The 23,279-nt window shown below is 44.9% G+C and overlaps 1 protein-coding gene across 2 annotated transcripts in view; it reads left to right on the top strand.

Annotated features, from left to right (window-relative positions):
- lmbr1 (limb development membrane protein 1) overlaps positions 1–23,279 on the top strand; it is an 89,980-nt gene that overhangs the window by 21,531 nt on the left and 45,170 nt on the right. For both annotated transcript variants that reach the window (XR_014570036.1, XM_083778035.1), the window contains exons 7-15: positions 685–753; positions 968–1,032; positions 1,549–1,621; positions 6,970–7,059; positions 9,986–10,062; positions 10,636–10,713; positions 15,504–15,583; positions 17,687–17,777; positions 18,607–18,673. Coding sequence is in view for 1 of the 2 variants with exons in the window: in XM_083778035.1 (XP_083634161.1) it covers positions 685–753; positions 968–1,032; positions 1,549–1,621; positions 6,970–7,059; positions 9,986–10,062; positions 10,636–10,713; positions 15,504–15,583; positions 17,687–17,777; positions 18,607–18,673 (690 nt within the window). In the remaining variant the exon portion in view is untranslated. The remainder of the gene's footprint in view (positions 1–684; positions 754–967; positions 1,033–1,548; positions 1,622–6,969; positions 7,060–9,985; positions 10,063–10,635; positions 10,714–15,503; positions 15,584–17,686; positions 17,778–18,606; positions 18,674–23,279) is intronic.

The following is a 23,279-nucleotide window of genomic DNA, read 5'->3' as shown; positions in this document are numbered from 1 at the left end:
TCTAAATCATCCCGTCCAATTCTAAGAAAAGATCATGTCTTAGATGGCCCACCGCGGTCCAGTTGCTAGCCGCGATTTAATTAATCATACCTCCCGTTGTTGTCGATCGGCTCTAGAGTGTTTTGGCTACATTTAGCTGCTAGATCCACATCCGGGATAACATCCGGTCCGTCTGTAAAATGTAATGGATTAAATAACCCTGGGTGTTAACAATGTGGAGTAATGCTACCACTTGATATAGTGATATGATATAGTACTTTATTGTTCACACTGAAATTTGTCTTGCGACACAGCAACCAAGTATGCAGAACACATATACACACATTTGACATAACAAAGAACAAGACAATTTACATACATAAAGACATGAAGACAAGAGCAACATCCACCGCTTAGATTACCCTGTGGCTACTACAACTCCTGATTAAGCCTCAAGGTCGACTGGTCGACAAAGGACCTCTTTAGTCTGACCTTATTGTACGCTGGTACACCATATCTCCTTCCTGAAGGTAGCAACCTATATTCTCCATACAACACATGCTTAGTATTAGAGGTGATATTCCTTGTTAACCTTAGGACGCTGTTAAGGTTAGCAAGGAATATCACCTCTAATACTAAGCATGTGTTGTATGGAGAATATTCAATTAGTCTTGTGTCTAATTGAAGTGTTTTGCCTCTCTCCAGATCTCTGGGAGTTCTACCTGCCATACCTCTACTCATGTATATCTCTGATGGGGGGACTGCTTTTACTGCGTAAGTCTTCAACCCTATGAAGTACACCCACGGAATGTAATAATCTTTGATTGAGTGCTGGAAAGCCCATTGCCTAGATATTGCAGCATCGCATTCACAGCATAGATCTCACTTTGCAGCAGAACAAGCAACGCAACACAGTTCCTTGTAATAAATAAATGTTGCCGCATCATGCCGGGTTCGGCTGTGACTCATCAATGTTTCCCCCGTCTAGTGTGTACTCCTGTGGGCCTGTCCAGGATGTTCACCGTCATGGGCCAGTTACTGGTCAAGCCAACGGTGAGTAATCAATGAGAATGACTTCTCATTTATTTTACGGTTTTTTGGGGAGGGAAGCTGGGCGGGGAGGGTGCCACTGCACGTAATCCTACGGACAAAAGCCCTACGTCCTCCCGGTGGGGGCTCCTCACTGGCAGGGGAGTCAGTAGGATACAACGGCAGTGACGACACAGAAATGCACGTCGTAAGGAATTAAATGGCATGACGACTATATTGTGGAGAAAATGGGAGTAAAGCATAATTGGCTACTTTAAATTGAATAAATAAATAAAAGCGTGTCATTATATTTTTAAGACGATACCGCCGGACGTTTGCTAACGTTCCAGAGGTGGAGTATGATTATTTCCACTTTGTTTCGCCTCGTCTCGGTCGCTCCATTAGCATGTGCGGCATGCGGCGACACCGCAGCTGCCTAATACATCACAGACCCGTCCGCCCGCCGCTGTCTTCTCTCCGGGTCCCACTCTGGGCCTAATTATAACCCGTTTCATTTCATTTCTGCCCCTCCCTCCTCAGATCCTGGAGGACCTGGACGAGCAGATTTACTGCATCCATTTGCAGGAGGAAGCCCTTCAGAGGAGATTAAACGGTGCGTCGTCTGTGGGAGACGTGTTAGCACATTACAGCCACAGAGTTGGAGGGGGGGTGGAGTGGGTGGGTCGGTGGTTGAGCAGGGTTGGACTGCCCTGATGAGTGTGATGGAGCGTGCCGCACTGGCACCCATTAGCATCGACAAATCACACACACACAAACATACCCATATGTGTGTGGGAAAAAAACATGCGCGCATGCGCACACACACACCTATCACTACCATCCTTAGTCTGTCTGTCTCTCTTTCTCTCCGTCTCTCTTTCTCTCTCCCTTGGCCCATTCGTCTAAGTAGGACAGTAGAGCCATATTTTACATTTCAGAAGTTTTTAATAGTCCATTTAAGAGCACTCGAGTGCCACTGTCTGTCACTAGTGGTGAAGTGATTGCCTCACTTGATCTCAGGCCTATAATGGAATTGGTAGCCTGCAAGCCTGACTATCAAAAATCACACTTGTGTGAAGTGAGGGGCGCACACTGTATTTATATCGGCCACATGACGTCTTGCGTCATCATTAAATGCCCTAAACACACATTAAAGTCAATGGCAAACGATTTATGTCAAACATTGAAAAGTCCTTCAAAACTTGGCCTCCACATGAGAATGGCCTAGTGGTGTTGGGGCACTTTTTGAGAGAGTGTGCGTTTGAGAAACAGTCGAGCTGTTATTATTTGACGAACCTGCATTTCCTTTTCATCGGGTAGGCCTCCTTCAATCCCAAATTCCTTCTTTTGGCGTTGAACAATTCCACACAACGCAGGAAGTATTTGGGCCAGGGGCCAAAACATACTTTAATATTAACTCAAGCACGCAACCAAGTGTACAGATGCAAGCAAATGAAGAGGATGAGAGTCCTTTACAAACCAGGGAGGTAAAGGAGATCTCTTGCTGATTAGCCCCATGTTTTCGAACGCTACGCCGGGCACCTCCCATAGACTGCCACCTGAGCGTAGGGTTACCTAGGGTGTGCGCCAAGCTGCTCCGCTTTGAACAACTATGACAAAATAATTGTAATCTGTTCCTTATCGTCCTCGGACACTTTTGATCTTTGCAAGTCACCGCGAGGTGAGAACAATAGCAGGCGGCCTCTGACATCTCCACCAGGGCACGTTGGCCAACCTACAACACACTGAACGTTCGTCTCTTAAATAGAGACGGCTTCAGGGGGGTAAAGGAGGATGTTGGTTGGTGGAGTGTTTTAAAAAACCTGTGCTTATCAGGCATGCCAAGAATGTTTTCTATATACATGATCATTATGGACGTACCCCGCTACAGACACACACACACAGACACGCTCGCACACACACTGGAGAAACTGAGGGGGGTTACAGTAGCTTTCCTCTGATCTTCTGATAGGTTTGACTAGGCGGTGGTTCACAAACAGTTCACAGGACACACTCCAGAAGCAAACAATGTTGCCCCCCCTCTCATCTCGCGTCACCTGTGTTCCTCTCTGCGTTGGTTCAGCCAACGTCCTCTCTGGTACATCACGCCCGTCCTCCCGTTCCCCACCGTTTCTTCTTGTTTGCAGATGTGTGACCCACTGAGCTGCATCGACTGATGTATCAAAGTTTATTTACGCTACTGCATGGTCTCCACAATTGGCATCCCCTCCTCTCTCTCTCTCTCTCTCTCCGTGCAATTTCCACCCGTAATGACTTTGCGGATTCGTTTATTTGCTGTAGACCGGCAGCTTGTGGCTTATCCTGGCCGACTGGCTGTGTGTGTTTGTTTACTCTGTCAGGGGCTGCAACTGGGCCAATGTGAAACGGTGGGGGACACGCAGTGACACGCTCCTGACACTATCAGATAAGCAGTCGGTGCTTAACACACACACACACACACACACACACACACACACACAGGGACGAAACTTCTCACGTTTGACCTTGTGTCTGTATCTCATGTGCTTGAGAGGTCGAGGGTTGCTCTTGTGACAGGTGATGTTATTAGATACAGATCGGTGCAGGACTTGTCCTTTGTTCCCTCACAGGATCTGAACGTCGTGTCATAGAGGCACCGCTTGATCTTTAGCCCCCTCCACCAGGTGTCTCTGTCTACTAATGATTTGGGCAGGTTGGCACTGCAAACAAGATTAGCACGTTGATGCGCCATGGTCAATAGAGACGCTGCACCTCTTGACGGTGAAAACTATTGTGCAGGGACATTGCAGGATGGAATGCCGTCAGCCATCGATACCAAGGCAGACTCACGTTAGAATTACCTGGGACAGTAACTTCTCAAAGTGGGATATTCTCGAAAATTAGAAAATATTCAACAATGTTGAATAGGTTTTTTCTTTTTTACATAAATATTCTAATTCAAATATTTTCAGATGGGGCAAATTGGCAAAATACATTTGCTATTTGGGGGTCCTTGACAACTTTGAGAACCACTGGCTTGAATGTATGTTTATTAGGAGTGTAACGATAGTAACTGTATCAATAGTATATCAATATATAAACAGCAAGTATCGTATTATTTGACTTTGTATCGTATCGTTTTGCAATGGAAATAATCGGTATCGATTCGTTTTGCATTGTATTTAGCAATTTTAAGAAGAAAAAATAAAAAGATGGGTTTAATTACTTTTCCATTCCATAGGCTAGGCTAGGCTTGGTCTATCGATAAATGTGTGTAATCTCTGTGTTCATGTCCAGGTGTGGTTTTATCCATGTACAGTGTCACACTTTGCTTTAGATTCAAGACTCAAACTTGTTTAAACTTTTAACAAAACACAGCAACACTGAACAGGTTGGCCCTCCTGGTCTACAGCCCTACAATGACTGATTCCCAGTGGCAGGTCCCCGTTCTTATATATAGGCTAGGCCCCTCCCACTGGACCATACCAACCCTAATTGATTCCACAATTATAACAGCCCCATGTCCAGAGACAATACTTTAACACTTGTATAATTCACTTTTAAATCATTACACATTATCCACAATTCACATAAACCACGTATTTATAATCAGAGTTCTCTCTCTCTCTATATATATATACACACACACACACACACACACACACAACACTGATGGCATATTGGCATGTCCCCTACCCAAACCCACAGTTGGTAGGTGCAGCTCCCTACAATGGAGCCACCAATCAGTAATCAAGCAAGCACCACACAATATACAGAAGTCAAAATAACAAATAATACTTCAAACTTTAACCCCGTGTTGAATTCAGTCTCAGTGGCAGGCTGAACTGCCACATACAGTATGTTCAAATACAATGTCCATCTATTTGCCAGAGAATCGCTGTGTTTTTATCTTAGTTACTCTATCGATTTTAAATCATTGAATCGTATCGCATCGCCATAATGAACCAATATCGTCCATGTATCGTATCGTCAACCATGTATCGTGATACGTGTCGTATCGCTGTTAAAATGTATCGTTACACCCCTAATGTTCATGTATGTGGATTGTGGAATATACACCAGCAATGTCACACACACAGCACACATGCTGTACATACACACACGCTTAACAGTGTCCCTTCTTTGCTGCGCTGCTGTCAGTCTTGGCCTGGGACGGCTCCCTGGCCCCTCTGCTCCCGCAGCAGAGTGCTCGTGCTCCAGATGCTATGCGGCACGGTGACCTTGCCAGCGCCGTCCGTCGCTTCAGCATGGCGTTTAGCATAATTGCAGATGACGTAATCGCTGCTGGACTCTATGGTGAAGGTTGGAGAGGATACGTTGAATTATTCCAGGCCTCTTGGCTGCCAGAAGCCTCACTCAGCATCTCCTACCCGCTGTAACTCAGCTCAGGTCTTTTTCGCTCACCGCTGCCAGCAGCACCAGAACAAGTGAAGTCGGTCCATATATTTTACCTTTTTTCTTTTATTGGAAAGATGTCTGGTCCAGACAGACGCTGCAGTTCACTCGTTACAGGTTCCTCTTTCCCCCTCATACAAGTAATGATATTGTTCTTTGTATTTAGGCTGAGCCCTCCTATTAGTCATGGGTATTAAGAGAACGTGAATAATATTTGAGAAATGATTTATCTGTCCCGGGTGACAGGTGAGGCTGTGTTTGGATATGTTCTGCAGATAGGTGATAGATTAGTGCACTCGCGGCTCAGCAGACACGGCTCCCCCCGAGGGGACTCGCTCGGCTCATCTCGTGGAGAGAGAGGGAACGCTGGTGAACTGCCCGTGACATTTCCTGTTGTATTTGTGACGGCGTTTGCTCCGAGGGGTTCAAACTTTCCCTCGCTTAGATCCCTGCGACAGCTATCGGCGAGGGCACAGACAAACGCAGCTCAACTCTCTCTTTCACACCCTCTCGCTCTCTCTCTCTCTCTCTTTCTCTCTCTCTCTCTCTCTCTCTCTCTCTTTCTCTCTCTCTCTCTGCCTACTTAAACCTATATCCAGACAGGGCGTGTCATAATAACAGAGGGAGAACAGGGGGTTTGATCAAAGTGATTGGTCCTTCACTCCTGTAACAAAGATGAAAGATGGTATTTTTATTGCATGCTGGTAACAGTGTAACACTGAACTAATTGGTCTTGATCTGCCAATCACCCCAGGGGATGCAAATGGATACTCTTCCAGTTTGGCTCCGAGGGGGCCCTTCTCCTTCGACGTTCTGTACGTCAAGGCTGGAAGGGAAACAGAGTGAAACGGATAAATTAGCCTTAAATGAGCTGGCCTTGCGGTTTTCCTGGAGAATCCCTTGCTGTCTTCTCCCAACCTGCCCAACCAGTCGTGGCATGCGCTAGACAGCTCCTGACATGGAGATTATATATATATATATAAATATATATATATATATATATACATACATATAATTATTTTTTATTATTTTTATTTTAACCTTATTCTGTTTGAGATCACATTGTTGTGTTCACAAACAGGATTACCTGTTTTGGTACTATTTCTTAATAAAGAAAAAGGGAGTCAAAACCCCTTGCAATCAGAGGAGAGACACATTAATTGTGTCAAGTGCCATCTGTTGAGGTTAGGAAATTACCGTGACATGTTGATGTCCTCATCATTGTACCATTAAGGCTGTGGCCTCGCACTTTTTCAGGCACACAAAAACAAAACCAAGAAAGCATCAACATAAGAGAGCTACTAACTGAATGACAGTCCACACAGGGAGGGGGGGGGGGGGGGGTAGGGGGGGTACATAGACTGACCATGATATATTTTGCCCTCATGATCCTGTTTTGATGTTTTCACAACTGAATCAACACGTTTCTTTGGATATTCTGGCAGATGCTTGGCAGATGTTAAGTGAACAAGTGGTGCTTGAGTCTGATAAGTGTTAAGATAACAACTGATCATGTCACTGAAAGTAAAACACTGGTTAAGACAATACGATGATTTATGTCCACAGGTTCATCCCTCCACGCCTACAGTCGCAGAGGCTCTGTTCAGCACCTCAACAAAGAGCTGGACAGCGTCAGAAATCAGAGAAATAAATTGGGTAAGTATTTGTATTTTTCACATATAGGGACCTTAAATTGCCACCAAAACATATGCCTGCCAAGAAGCTTTGCTTTTTAAATATTGCTGACGGACAAGCCCTTTCTCCCTTACAGCCTTAAATTCTTAATTTGGACCCGGACCAAAGCTGCCCGATAATTATTCTTTTCCATCCATTTTGGGATATTATAAATGAGGCGCAACGTGCGTGAGTCTTTTGGGTAGCCGGGCGGCGGGGGAGGTTGTGGGGCACAAAGGCACTTACGATATTGGACGGGATGCAAACTTTATATTGTGGCCAGCCTTTTAGTGATGTCATTAATTTAGCAGGGCAGTGCATATGAAGTGCACTTGGCAAACTTCTCGAGGGGGCAGGGAGGGCAGTGCGTCGAGACGGTGGGTGGGTGTGCGGTACTGAGTTGAGTCAAATGTGCGTCAACGTGGGACTTAGATGTGTCCTTAAAAGAAGACGTTAAAGAGCCTCACAGACGGTGTGCATGGACTAAAGTTGTCAGTCGCCATGACTTATTTCAGTCATTTGGATTAGCCGTGTGCCGGGAAATAGCAGATCTACAAGCTCATAACACGTCACAGCGCATCATGTTGTCATTGGTTATCTTGAGAAGAAAGAGTCTTTGAAGTGGTCAAAATAGCAATAGAATACATGCACAGAATCATCGTCCATATACATGAATGGTATCAGAAATGTCATAAATGCAAAAGGTTAAAGCCTTAACCCTTGAACTACCGTTCACGGAAAAAACGGAATTAATCGAAAAATCTAAACCTCCCGTTAACGGAAAAAACGGAATGACAATCAATATCAGTTATCGCGGGGTCAAAAGAGCAAAAAATAATATTTTTTCGCTAATATCACTAATGTTGGATGTAATTTACCAAAAAACGGCCGAAATCCACGTGATCGTGCGCTATCGTGCACACGCGCCGTCTCTATGTGCGTCGCTGTAAAAATTTTGATATTTTGCGATCTTTTGGGGTTGATTTGAGGTTAATTTGACTTAGTTATGAAAAATATAGCATTAGCTTAGCAATCCGGACCAGCCAAGCTATAGACCGATTCCGTACCGGTTTCATGGTCGCAGCCTACGTATTTCCTGTAGGCGGACTCGACATAGCTGCGGGGGTAAAACCCTCACCAGGCGCACATCTTCCACTACAGTGAACGGCAGAGTGACTGATGTTAGTTTGCCTCAAACTTTACTCCTTTACCTGCTTTTTTACTAACACTAACATTACAAAGATGCCCAGAACATCGAGATGAACCTGTGTAGTTTATGGCTGCTCCAACAGTAGTGGCAACATAACAAATAAAATAAAACGGAATGTCTATATCCACCGCGATGGCTGAGACCAGAGCCATTGAGCAATGGTTGAGACAAAGCAGTGAAAGATACATAACGCCAGTCTTACCCAATACCAAATATTTCTGTTTTATTAACACAAGGCTGCTGTACTTTATACCTCATACTTTAAATGCTTAGTATGAGGTATAAAATACAGCAGCCTTGTGTTCATAAAACAGAAAGATTGGGTATTGGGTAAGACTGAAATTATGTATCTTGCAGGATTCTTCACTGCTTTGTCTCAACCATTACTCAATGGCTCTGGTCTCAGCCATCGCGGTGGATATTAGACATTCCGTTTTATTTTATTTGTTATGTTGCCACTACTGTTGGAGCAGCCATAAACTACACAGGTTCATCTCGATGTTCTGGGCATCTTTGTAATGTTAGTGTTAGTAAAAAAGCAGGTAAAGGAGTAAAGTTTGAGGCAAACTAACATCAGTCACTCTGCCGTTCACTGTAGTGGAAGATGTGCGCCTGGTGAGGGTTTTACCCCCGCAGCTACGTCGAGTCCGCCTACAGGAAATACGTAGGCTGCGACCATGAAACCGGTACGGAATCGGTCTATTGACTAGGGTCAAAATACTACAGGATGTTGTTGATCGTTGAACCGGAAGTGACTTAGGAAGATCCATCTATTTTAGCCAAAATCAGCATAATGGTGCTTTCCCGCCATCTGGTGGCGATTCGAGAGAATACATTTGCAATGAAAAAAAGAAAAAAAAACATCTCTTCAATCCACCAGATCTTTCTTGTATGTTAAAACGATGAATTAAAAATATGCCAATTTGTTACCCAAACAAAAAAATTGGGACTGGCAGTCTGTGATTTCTTCAACTGGTCGGCTGTATGTACAGTAGAACAGAACAACAGCAACTTGGGTTTAGAGACTAGAGTGATGATAAAAACATCATTACAATGTCAGTCATGAGTGTGCCATGCCTGCGAACAGATGACGTGCTACCGAAATAAGACCGCTTATCGGGTTAGAGCGATCAAGATGTAGATATACAGCCACGACAGTTTCCTCTCTCTTTTTCCTCTCGAGAACACAGAGGCTTAACATCGGTGGCAAAATTTCAGGTGGCTGCATATAAATCACAATATTAATTTCTCTGCGCTTCCTTTTATCCAGGGGTGTTATTGTTTCCACTAACTAAGGCGCGCGATAAGAGTGGGCTAATTAAAGAGGACGACTGTAATTTATGAAGGCTGTGCAAATGGATATGACCTGCGGGGGCTTGATGAGAGGGGAGATTGTGTTCGATACACACACTCGCGATGTGTTTTACCAAACCAAGTTGTACAAACTGTAAACAAAGCCTCGGGGCGTCCCGAGGTTTCAGTAGTCACCTTTCATCAGTTTATTAATTAACCTATATGTAGGAAAATTATGTTTAGGCTGGAGATCAGCTCATGATTGAATGCGGGGGAACCGGATCCGTATTTGTATTGACTGGAGGAGTTGTCTATACAGTGCATGTTCCATCTGCCTGTCTCTTTGTACGAATGACCTCAATATCTCCCCCCCCCCCATCTCTCTCTCCCCCTCCCTCCCTCTAGAGAGGAGAAAGAAAGCATCAGGCTGGGAGAAGAACCTGCTGTATCCCATAGTGATGCTGATACTGCTCTCAGGAACGGTGGGTAGTTGTGGCGCTGACCTATCATTAGAGACACTGTAACTGTTTACTCATGGCGTGCGCAGCCTGGCTGGTGCCCGCACGGTTACTCGACGTGTTGCACCTCTCCACACACTTTGGGTCTCACGCTGCATGCCAAGTCCAATCTGGGTGGGGATGTACTTTTTTTTTTTAAATTTTAATGGCTGTTTAGAGGAAAAGGCCCTAATAGCCGCCTTTGCAGATGCCGTGATTTGGGAGAGATTAGGGCGTGGAAATCCTGTTGTGATCCGCGCAGTGTTTGCGGTGCCGAAAGGGCACGTGCATCGGAAATGTGCCGGCACGTGCAGCATCAAAACAGCCACCGCATTGTTTGGGTTTATGAGACCACTGTTTGTGTTATGAGGTTATTATGAGCACCTAAATGACAGTTTACCGCCAGGAGGAGGCTTTGTTTTCCCGCCGCTGCCGTGTGCGCTGTGGCTCGGCAGGGGGCTCCCACAATGCAACTTAATTGGGATACTGGAACCACAGGTTTTTTTAATGTGATGTTTTTTGTGAGTTTTATTAACTCGTTGCCATTTGTCTCCGCAGACAATCTCTGTTCTGATGGTGGCGTTGAATATTCTCTACCTTCTCGTGGACGAGACTGCCATGCCAAAAGGATCCACAGTAAGTGTACTGCATGTACACACACACAGACGCACGCTCGTACACACACACTCACGCGACTCACTAACACCCTTTCGCACAACACAGACGCAAAAATGCACACACACAAACGCACCCCACCCCACCCCCCCAAAACATGGCCTCTTGGGAAGTTGGGACCGCGGCTCCCTCCCTCCCTATCAGACCTGCCGTGCTCCCGGCGGGGACATAAATCACATTCCGGATATGCTCAGGTGCACGTCGTTGTGAAGGGAAAAGGCTCAGATGCTAATCGGCCTGTTGTTTAGGGGAAGCTCATTGGAAGTCATTTCACAGCAGCACGCAGATTAACCGAGCGAGGGCTACGTGTCCCACAGTGGAGTTGTGTTGGAAAAGCCCTTCCTGGCCTGCTGCTGTTGAGGCAGAGACCACAGCAGGTGAACGGGGGTCCAAGCCTGCTGGATGACTACCGATTCTCATCTCCCTACCTCACATGCTATGTGTTTTTACTAGGCCTGCTTATCTGATCTCATCTGCAGTGACAGAGGTGTGTGTGTGTGTGTGTGTGTTTGCGGTTGCATTCTTTTCTCCGTGAAAGGGCAACATAATGTATCCTATTTCCCCTCCCTTTATTTCGCTGCTCCTCGACCGCGCTGCCCTCGACATTCCAATTATTTTATCGGAGGAGCGAGAGAGAGAGTGAGTGTGTTCGAGAGATATTTTCTTTGGCATGACGCGTCGCAAGAAAATCCCCCAAATTACACTTGTCATGCGGCTCGAGGCTGTCCTCCCCTGACAGCGCGGGCCCACTAAACGCTCCCTGCGCTGTTTGATGAGCTGGACCCGTGCCACACCTCTGATCTCACAGCGCTACACACCACGGCGGGGGTGGGGGGGCGGGGTGCGTGTGTCTCATCCTCAGACACGATCAATACCCATATATGATATCCATCTTACCGGTCTACCCCCCCAAGCCCCACCCCCCACCCCCTCCAACGCTCTGCCCTTATAGTGCCCTCCCTTTTATGCTTCCTCATACTAGTACCTACTAGCATCCGCGCGCGCCGTAGGCGAGAGAGCCCTGCGGGAGTCTCTATGAGAGTGAAGGGCAAGTCTGAGAGGACGCACGGGAGGAGAGAGTATGAGGTAAAGATGCAGAGAGGCGTCGTCGTGTGTGTGTGTGTGTGTGTGTGTGGGGGGGGAGGGGCTGCCGCCGTCGGAGAGAGAGAACAGAAAGTCCAGACTGTGGGAAAGTCAAATGAGGCCCAAGATATGGTGATGGCAGGTGGAGGCTGGGACTTGAGGGGAAGGAGGGCGAGCACAATGGAAGTGCCCTGTCAATGTTTGTCTTCCCTCCCTCTGCGCTTAGCATCCTGCTGCGCAAACGGTCCCTAAAGCATACTGAGTACAAGGCCCCCCCCCCCACCCCGCCCCGCTCCGCCCCGGTCGACTCCTACACAGGAGATGAAGAGCAGTGGTGTAACTAAGTACATTTACTCAAGTACTGCAGTACTTAACTTTTTCTCTGCCATCTACGTTCATAAACGTAGCTAGGCTAACGGTACCTACTGGTGCTATCTACGCGTATGTTCGTAGACAACCGTATACTCCATATTTGAAAGCGCCGACCGTTTGTTTACCTTTTAGCATGGCTCCGGTTAGTATGGAGAGCCTCCGTCCCCACCGGCTATGGGATTCTTTTAATCCAACTCCGTTAAGCCTCCATAATAACAGGATTTTCAAAGTGCTGTGTCTCTAAAGGTTCGAGAGCTGTCCATGGAGGGCCGCCGCACACCCGACGATCACAAATCATTTGTGAGTTTGTACCGCATCGCTGAGCAAATGGTTGTAATGATAGCTAAGGGCTATGAGCTAATGCGAGTGGTGATGTGCGCCTAACAAAAGCACCCACCTTCCTGAATAACCCGGAAGGGAAACAAGCTCCGTAGAGTGAGAGCGGACGGGCGGCATTCTTTAGGTGTGCGCATGCTAACACTAGATGGCGCTACAGGAGTTAAGTACAATTTTGAGGTACTTTTACTTTACTGGAGAATTTCCAATGCTTTTACTTCTACTCCACTACATCTCATATCCAATTTTACTTACTTCAGTTACTAATTACTTTGTAGTAATTAGTAGTAATTTTGATCAAGTAAAGTTTTTTTTTTAATTTCTACCGCTGAAGAAGAGCAAGACATGGATTAAAGTCATTTGGATTCCATAGAAGAAGTATTCTGTAAAAGCATGCTGCCCACCGAAAATAGCAGATGAGCCTGTACGTAGATCGTCTATTTTCAGTCATTAGTTATTTTAAGATCAGATGAAAAAGTATTTGATGTGATCAAACTAGGAATAGAATACAAGTTTATGTCAAGAGCAGGGAGGAGGAGCACGTGGAGGAGGGGGGGGGGGTGGAGGTGCCTCTGTCAGAAGGACACAGTGTTTTACAGCTTGATGAGCAGCCACTAAGAGGGACCAATAAAACGCTTACTGACGGCCCTCCGCCGTGTTGGAGCCCACCGCGCACTTGTCACTGTGATTACATAAACGGGTCAATCGGACACGGTTGGGCTAGCGACGTTGTTCTCGTTCCACACGCTTGCGTAATCGTACATGCAAACTTTACCGCAGGCACGCGCGCACACACACACACACACACACACACACACACACACACACACTTTACCCACAACCTCTGAACTTTGGGCTGGTAACTCTCTGTTCCCTGTCAGTTTGCACCTTTTGCCTGTGAAAAATAATAATAATAGCCCATGACTATTTGGAGAGTTATTATCTGAACTATCCGCATTGACATCAAAGTGTGGCGAAGGACAGGGCCCACCTGAAGGAGACTGGTCGGCCCGCAGACGCATGTACGCGTGTGTGTGCACGCATACACTATGTGGCAGCTGACGACCTCACCTGTGCACAGGTGTTGCAAGGCACTAATCCCAGAAGCAACAAATGCCAACCATGCGTCTGCTGAATGGGCTATGGCAGCTTGTAGTGACAAACCTACACGCACTGAAGCGCACGCGCTCACAGACACACACACCCAAACCTATCCCAAAAACACATGTACCCACATATATCCTTCTCTGCCTCGCCTGCCGCAGGTATGAAAAGGACAAGAGTTAAAAGGAGGTGTAATGTGAAAGGTAGCTAACCTGTGCGCACGCACGCATATGTGCACAGTCAAATCCTCAGTGTTCATTTGACTGACAGTGTGTGCATTGCAAGTGTACCAATTTTGATACACTAGGTTAAATTCCCACCGAGGTTTTCACTGTATGGGGTGCCTTCCTTCTCGTTCACCCTCCCTCCATTATTAAATGACATCAGATGGTGTCTGCTAATTCCCAGAGAGAGCGGGAGAGCGAGAGAGAGGGGGGCTCTGCACCAAGGCTCTGCAGTAAGCTCTCACAGATGACAGTTGCATAAAAAGGCGTGAAACAACCTGCCAGCCTACTTTTTTTTCTGTCTCTCTCTCACTCTCTCCCTTCATACTTTTTCTTGGCATCTATATATATATATATATATATACACACATACAGGTATATTAAAGCAGCGATCTGCTGACATGTAAAATATGTGCACAGTGGGAAATGGTCAGCCGCTGTATAGATATCGTCTCTGTCGGGTGGGAACTGGGAACCTCATATGTCCAAAACTGTTACTTTTAAGGATTTAGATTCAAAAGTAGCAGATTGACTTGCTTTTGGTGCTTTCGTGTGATGCTGTGGTATGATCAAGTAGTGGCGTTGATTTATGAACGAACACAAACATTTTGAATATGGAGATAAGAGGTTTCTGGCAGGCGGACCACTGCAGAAGCTATTGTTTTTCATGGTGCACTCCAGCGCTGATCCGTTTGATAACAGCACGCCCTATTCTAAAAACTACTCCCCGCCGATGCCAAGTTTGACAAAAGCAAATATTTATCATTTGACAGCACAGATGCCCGGCCTCTGTGGTTTCTGTATGTAGATGTACAGTATGTTTCAAAAGAAGAAATAAAAAAGGGGAGGAAACGCCTGGCATGTTTGCCGGAGTATTTGTGTCGTTGTTTTTATGTTGTTGGCACGCTCTCCGTCTCTCTACACTCTCCTTACCGTAAGCAATGTGCCTTTTTTGTTTGAACACCTGTTCACATAGTGTATGATCGACAGTGATTTGAAAAGGGCCTCTTTCATCTCGTTCCATTCATTACTTTGCCAATTTGATTCCGTCTGTCTGAAGTCGGGGAAATTCTTCTTGCAACGACTACTACTTACTCTGCAGGATTTCTGTCATTGCATGTGTGTGCGTGGAGTAGCCATGCGCCAATGTCGTTCATCCCGTTATTTGTGACGTGTTTACGTATGTAGGATTGTCACAATTATTACATAATTGTTTAATCGCAATTATTTGAGATAATCGCATTTATTTGGTCAGAATTGTCACAATCGTGTCCATGTAGAAAGAATTGCATAACATAAAAAACAGAAATAGCACATTTACAACGTGGCACTTTGTGATGCATTGTAAGCTTGTAGATCAGCTATTTCTGCTATTTTTACCTTTTATTTGAAAGTATAACATTTATAAAAATGGCAGTATTTTCCTGGTATATTTCAGTTATTTGTCATGACTCATATCTGCCCTTTTATTACAAAGCCTAAAACAATTCTATTAAGTTATCAATTTCCAATGCCAGAAACAAAACTTAAATTGCAACTGTTTGTGACAAATAATCATCAACAATAAATTTGTATAACAGTGACAGCCCTATTCGCATGTAAGATTGATGTCCCTGTCTGTCTGTCTTGCAGGATCGAGGTAATATCCTCCTGAGCACCCCGTTATCCACGTTCGGCGTGGCTCAGGCGGCCCTGGAGATCCTTCTCATGTTGTATCCTTTCAGTGACACCCATCCCACTGTCTTCACCTCCCTGCACCCCCCACCCCCCCCCCTCATGCTCCACAGCCAAGAGCGACATTCTCAGTCCAGTCTTATTTACTCAGCGCATAGCTCAGCCAGAAGTCTCCAGGAAGACGCCTTTCTGGCCGTTTCGTCACCTTTTATCGTAGAGTGAAAAGGTGCAAACTTGGGACACTTTGAAACAAAAACGGGGGGGGGGGGGGGGAACAACTGACGTTTATCCCGGGAAAGCATCTGTGTCACAATCATTTTAACCGCTGTAACCATATGTTTTATGTTGGCTTTTCAAAAATAGCAGATATACAAGCTCACAGAGAGTCACTTCGTGCTGCACTGCGAGCTTGTAGAGTGCTATTTGTTTTTTAATCTTCAGAATTTGTGCAGAACTTTGAATATATATATACTGTGTATATATATATATTAATGCTGGGCCGTTATCGGCGTTAACGTGCTGCGTTAACGCGAGAATATTATCGCGCGTCAAAAAAAATATATCGCCATTAATCTATTCTCAAAGTTGGGTCTGGGAGCTGGGTCTCAGTCTGCATTGACTGCATAAAGCGAGCAAACTAGGAATTTCACTTTGATAGTTTTACCTGGCGGAATTACTCTGTGGGAGGGAGAAGTCACTACTCTGAGAGCGGGGCGGTAACAAATCCTAACCTAACCGGACACGGGTGAAATTAATGAACAGTGCGACGTGCCACATCAAACGTCAGCATGCAGGACTCTGTGAACCCGGGTTTGCTTCAGGGGAAATTTCTTTACAAGAAGCTTCCCAATGGAAACCTCGACAAGAACAAGGTGGTTTGCACCCTGTGCAAAGCAGAAATGGCTTACTGTAGGAGTTCTTCAAGTCTGAAGTATCACCTAACGCACAAGCATCCCTTTGCGTTGGTTGATGATAGAGAAGCTGCCGGCGGGCCAAGCACTAAGGTCACATTCATACCAGAGAGCTTTGCTGCGATTAAAACGAATCCTGCTGCGCATTTTCAGAAAGTGCACTTCGTTTGGCAGGTGTGAAGGCTCATTCGAATCGTAATGCGTATCAAAGAACCGCATTATACTCCAAGCAAAAACGGGGGTTTCGCTTCGCTTCCAATCGCACTTGATTACGAACACATTATGAACACAGTTGGAGACAGAGAAAGCATATTTTACGCAGCGCAAAGATGTCCCGTTACCGTGGATAGACGTGGTCGAATGAGGAGACTGAAGCCCTGGTCGAAATGAGGACGAGTACATTAATCAATTGCTTAAGAAATGCTGCGTTTCCAATTGCTACGGATGACAGTGTGAAGGCAAACCGCAGCAAATTAAATATGCAAGAATCCCCAAATCTCCGCCCATACGCATGAGTCTACCGAAGTATTAGGTGAGAATGTGACCTAATATGGCTCCGGGGAAAAGTGTTCGTCAAACTACTGACTGTAAACAGTTCTTCATCACCTCTAGGTTTACAGTTTAATTAATGTCATATCCCAGAAAAGGGGGTTGTTCTTGCACCCACTGTTTCAAATTGCCTGTATGGTAACGTGTTTATGGTTATTCGTGTTTAACTGAATAAACAATGTATAACACACGTACATCGTATTGAACATTATTATTATATTTTCATTACCAATTATGATAGGGCTCCTGGTCTAATGGGCCACGTGGCCCGTTCAAGGATTTACTTCTGGTCATTATTTAGGTAGCGCACACATATTTTCAATGCTTTCGGCAGAGTTCAAATGAGCCATTTTAATCTAGATTAATCTAGATTAACTCCAGAATTGCAGTGAGATTAATCTAGATTAAAAAATTAATCTATGCCCACCACTAATATATATATATATATATATATACTGGTATACATATATATTAGTGAACATGTTTTAACTCAAATCATATCATTTTGGGGGGTCCGCCATGACATGAAAACGTTCATCGATATAGCAATGTACGCTTTTCAAAGAAAGCGTAGGATTTAGAAGACATTTGTAGAATGGGCCTCATATCAGGTCTTAACTGGGTTAAGTTGGTCCGTTCTCCCTCCCAGTGGAGCTTGTCCTTGACCGGTTTGCTGGACAGCTACCTGATGGTGTCCTCGGTCGTGGGCTTCTACAGCCTGCGGGTCTTTGAGAGCCTCACACCTAGGAAGGACGACACCACCATGACAACGGCAAGTGCGGGGTGGGCGGTCACAAGGTGCCCATGTATTGGGAGGGTCTCTTTTCCCTGTGTTTCGCCCAGGTGGACTGCAGGGTTTCGAGGTTAGGTTTGGACATTGTGTTTCTGAGGTTAGTATTAAGGTTAAGGTCAGGTTTAGTAATGTTTTTTGTTAGGTCGAGGTTACGTTTTAGTGAATTTAAATGTTAGGGTTTAGGCGACACACCAATGAAAGAGGAGGGATCCAGTAGTCCAGATACATTTTTTCCATCTCTCTTTCTCCTGTCTTCCTGTTTCTCCCTCCCTTTCTCCTGCAGTCCAGCCTCGCTCCTTAGTTCCCCCCTCAATGGCTTTAGTAGTCAATCCATCCAATATTTGTTTGTGGCTTGCGTAAACAGAGACACAGTGCAAGCTCCTTTCTTGTACATCAGAGAGAACAGGGTTTTCTGTGGAATGGGATGGGATTGGGTGGGGGGGGGATTGAAGGATGTGTGCTCTGTTTGGCCCTTGGTGGCATCAATTCACTTGGTAATGAGTTAGAGCGCGGAGAGGCTTGTTAACCAGCCATGACGCTCCGTGAAAGGACTTGAACGCACAATGAGGAAAACCTGGTAATGAGCAACTTCAGAGGTACTAATTGTACAATATGTGGAACCTATTTAACCTCAAGTGCTGTGCGTGCGTGCGCGCGTACCCATGCCATACCCATACCCAGTCGAAAAATGTCTCCAAATTGTTGTCTTTTGTTCTTTCCATCAACCACCGCTAGTTATTGGTTTGATTTTTTTTTTAAATTGCAATACGTTTTTAACTATTGTTATCCTGTCCTTTCTGACCCTTAGATCATTGGTTGCTGCGTATCAATCTTGGTGCTGAGTTCAGCCCTGCCAGTTATGTCCAGAACTCTAGGTGAGTTGTGTGAGTGAGACTGTGCCTGCACGCAAACTGTGTCATTCCCACCCAGCCAGGTTTTCAAATTACACAGACAAGTCTTACTGCCAGGTGCGCATTTTTTAATATCGTTGTCAGGTGGACATCTTGCATGTCCAAAACCTTTCCGTTTTTATTATTCAAATTAAAATAGCCGAGCTGCGTTGAAGAGCGGCTATTTTCACTACTTTTGTGCGACAGTTGTATGATGAAGTTGGGCTTTGAATTACGAAAAAACATACAATTTCACTACGATTGAGCCGCGAGAGTCCTCATTTTGGTAGCCAATCATTGTGTAGAACGTTGGAGTAAGACGTGGAACACCGCAAAAGTAAACTAGGTTTCCACTATTGGTACTTGATGCAGTGTCCTTGCCTGTACTGAACAAGAAAAAGAGACCAGAAGATGAACATGTGAATTGAGAGACAGTTATGACTGGTTTAATTGAGATTATCCACTGACTGTCACAGACACAAATGCCTGCTGCCTCTAGGGCTGGTGAATGCATGTTTGATTCCGTCACATCTTTAGTGGTTGTTGAAGAAGCTGATCTGACTGAATCAGAGGTGTCACGCTAATGACAGATGGTCACAGGAACACGCTGTGATTTTTCTACAATGCACTGTGATGTGTGAACACATTAAGAACTGAGACTGATTCTAAAAATGTCTTCGAAATCCTAAATACTTTCTGAAAAACATGTTTCTGTTTCAGTGGGTCTTAAAGACCCCCAAAATTATATTTATTTGGCCGCCGACCACGATCTCAACATTTTGTTCCAGGGACCCCAGAAGCAAAGATTTGAGTTAAAAATCTTTGCTTTAAAAAAAATATATATTCAAAGATTTGTACAATTGTTTATTAAATAGCAGGTCTGCAATTGTATATCTGCAATTTTTGAATAGCCAAAGTATAAAATTACACATGCTTTCCCGGTTTTAATGGGTTAAGATAAGACAAAACTTTACTAAATGAAGGATAAGACGAGACTTTCCTAAGGAGTCTGTACCTGTACATAGTCGGGATTCTCAGATTTGTCTGTACATAAAGCTAACAGCCGGACACAACTGACCACATTGAGAGGGAGAGCAGAGTGGGCAGCAGCCTTCTCTCTCTTTCCCTCCCTCTCTCTCTCCCCATCCCTCTCTCTCTCCTTCTCTCTCCCAACCTCTCTCTCCTTCCCTCCCCCCTCTCTCTGTCTCTCTCTCTCTCTCTCCCCCTCCCGCTCTCTCCTTCTCCCTCCCTCTCTCTCTCTCTCCGACTGACACACACACACACACACCGGACCGTTAAGGTTAGAAAGTTGAATTCCTCTATAGTTTCCCATAGTGATCGGAGAAAGGAGAATAGAGAGAAAGGGTAAAAATGACAGGGGTTTGCGGCATCACAATGGCACTAATAAACATGCAGAGTGCAGACACAGCTGTTCAAATAGCATTACTGCGTGTCTGAGAGAGTTAGAGAGAGAGAGAGAGAGAGAGAGAGATGGTGCAGAGCAAGCATACAGTGCGTCATTGGGAGCTTTACAAAACATCAACAGGTTCTGCTTTGTGACACTGAATAGATGAAAAGGAATTAACGCATTAGACAGGTTTAAAGAGTGAGCAACGCTCTATACATTAGAAGAGAAATGTAAAAATGTGCGGGGAAGTAAAGAGACTTTAAGCAGCATATGAGGAGTTTGAGAATAGAGCACGGGTTTGTGTGTGATGTAAAACTCCCCTCATAAATGCTAGCTAGAGGAACGATGCACAACTGTGTGGAAACAATGGGTTCCTGTTTATACCAACCAGCTCGCCCTTTTAAGTAATTCTGCATGCAATATTTGCACAGCTTAACAAAGTAATTCGAACAGAGCGCACCAAGTTTTTATGACCATTTTTGAGACTCTGGAAAAGAGGGTTGCTGCCACTGCCGCTCTAACCATTTCAGATACAGTCCAGCCATTTGGGATTCCGTGATGTTTTATTTAGGCTCGTGGGACCTGTAATGGTGTTGAGAGACAGAAGTGCTGCTTGTTCCTCTGTAGCGGCGATGGGGGTTAGAGTGCAGGCATGGGTAAGAGGCCCATAACACAATTTTTATTTCAGGAGGGGGAACAGAGACGTGGCTCCGAAAGAGGCAGACCCGCCTTTAGAACGAATGCCCGCGTCCCTGTGCGTTTGTTTAAGAGCACCAGAAAGATGGATAGAAAAGTTTTTTTTTTCCCCATCCCATCTCCTCGTTATGTTCTCAATGCAGTGTTGAGATTACCGCTCGCTGTGTAAGAGAATGTGCTGCTCGTGCTCCGCCCCTGTCGGCCGGCACTCGACCTACATTCACAAAAGAGAATTGTGGTGGAGAAACGTACTTTGATAAATAACAAAATGTCAAATGACAAAAGCGGAGAACAAGTCAACAAGGAGAGGAATACAGGAGTGGAAAAAGGTCACAAGCTATATTCAAACCCATAACAATGCAAGCACATGCCATGTGCATTAGTGACAGTCACAAGGAGGGTGCACAGGAAAAAAAACATCATGGCAGGGCTATCCTGAATCCATTCAGTATTTTAACGTAAGCGCCCCCTCCAGAGATACTTCCGGGTCCTACTTTTGTGTCGCTTTTGTGTCCCCATAGAGTAATACTGTGTCCCTGACTGTGTCTGACTAAATCTGAGACTGAGACTGAAACTAAATCCTCCATTAGAGATCATATTAATGCAAACTAGATTCAACGTACTCAACCCTGCACACATTCTAAATATGCCCCCGGAATATTGGACTGAGCAAATGGATTGTTACCACCTTCAATAATGATGGTAAATATAGCTGCAAGCAGCGACCAAGCCGTAATGCAATAAGATAATAATCAAAGTTTTATTGCCGACGTTCAAACGGTTCATGAGCTATGCGTGGTCAAAGTTAGCATTTTCAATTGAGTGCTATAATGCCACCTTTTGACCAATGGTTGTGGGCTTCGCATCATCACCATTTGGCATGGCCCTGAGGCCCTCTACCATATCCCCAAGTTTTGCGAAAACCGACTGCACGGTTCAGCCAAAACTGCTATTTTTGGTGGAAGGAGAAGAAAAAAAAGACAAACAATAAGGGACCACCGTCCCTGGTCCCTTAATAATAGTCTTTGTCTCCACATCATATATTTACTTTGTCTGAAAAATAACATTGTTAGAAGATTCACGCGTTTAGATATTGCATATCTATTGTATTACGTCAGACTTAAATACCGAATTAAGAGGCTGATTCTACAGATGCCTTCTAGATCAATCGTTTTCACACTTTCAAGGTTTTTCAAACATTGCAGATGTACAAGCTGGCAGTGAGCTTGTAGATCTGCTATTTTTGAACAGCCACCGCAAAAAAACATCTAAAATGACACTGATGCTTTCCTGGTTTTAAGTGGTTAATCAACAGATGCTGTTCGCTTTTAGAAAGAGCAAAACCTATTCAGCCATTATTGTACCATTTCTGTGCACAGAATATCAGTTTACATTGATAAATAATAAAATGTAGCATCCACCTGATTTCTCGGGTGGACCTTATTTTGTTTGTTGAAATTTGTCCATATAGTTGTGTTGTGTGAACAAACCTCAACCTCTGAGCCTTCTGTTATTTTACTATGTTTGGCTCTCTAATAGAGACTGCAGTTTGACAGCAGTACACATCAGAAGTGGATCAGGGGCAGTTCTCTGAGAGAGGCATTATCATTGGCAGCGGCATGCTAATGTCTTCCACTCTGCCATTGCAAATGCCATTGCCAAGCATCTTTCTTTTTTTCTTACCTTCAATTCGATTTTCTCATATTACCAAAGCAAGATCAAAACCTCTGGCATTAGAAATGAATTTGGCTTCAGTGGCAAGAGACAAGGGTCTCCATCATCTCTCTCCCTCTGTCTTCACAGGCAATTTAGTTAAAGCCCTGGATGCTCACAAACTGCTTACTGTGGCTGTAAATACATCTCTCCGGACACTCAATCGATGGCTAATCTAATTGAGGAGCAGAGGTTCAGATGATACTACAGGGGAAATATAGAATGTTCAGAGAGACTAGGTATTTGTTTTTGACAGCGTGCCACCTTTTGATCATTATTTATAAAAATGATAATTATGAGTTGAAACGACGAATATCGAAACTGTTTGGAAACTGTTTTTTTTTTCAGTCTTCTCTTATCTGGGTCCGTGGCAAAGCATTTTCAGATGGGGGTGGGGGGGTCCTCGACCAAATCCCACCCGTTATCGGGTGTCTTCTGCAGACCGGTCTGGCCCCAACTAAGCACTGTGTGGGTGTTGTACATGTACAGAAAGTGGAAGGGCCAATCAGCGCTGCACTCTGGGGCATCTGAACTTCACAATTTTGTTTTTGTGTGTTCTTTTGGGGATATATTTCATGTTGTGGCCCTTTTTATCAGATTTGTCCATTGTTTCTTCTGAGCTCTGTTCTTATTACTGGTTCTTATTCACGTTATTGCCGTTACATTTGGTCATTTGACCATCGAAATGTCACAAATCGTGTGGGTTGGTAACTATGTCTTGTCTTTGCTTAATACAACCCCTGTGCATCTAGCGTCAGGCTTTGCACCCAGATA

This window comes from Protomyctophum parallelum (genome assembly GCF_964188405.1).
Source record: "Protomyctophum parallelum genome assembly, chromosome: 12".
NCBI classification, from domain to species: domain Eukaryota; kingdom Metazoa; phylum Chordata; class Actinopteri; order Myctophiformes; family Myctophidae; genus Protomyctophum; species Protomyctophum parallelum.
Note: the sequence above shows the minus strand (reverse complement) of the source record. Positions and strands in the feature narration are given on the sequence as shown.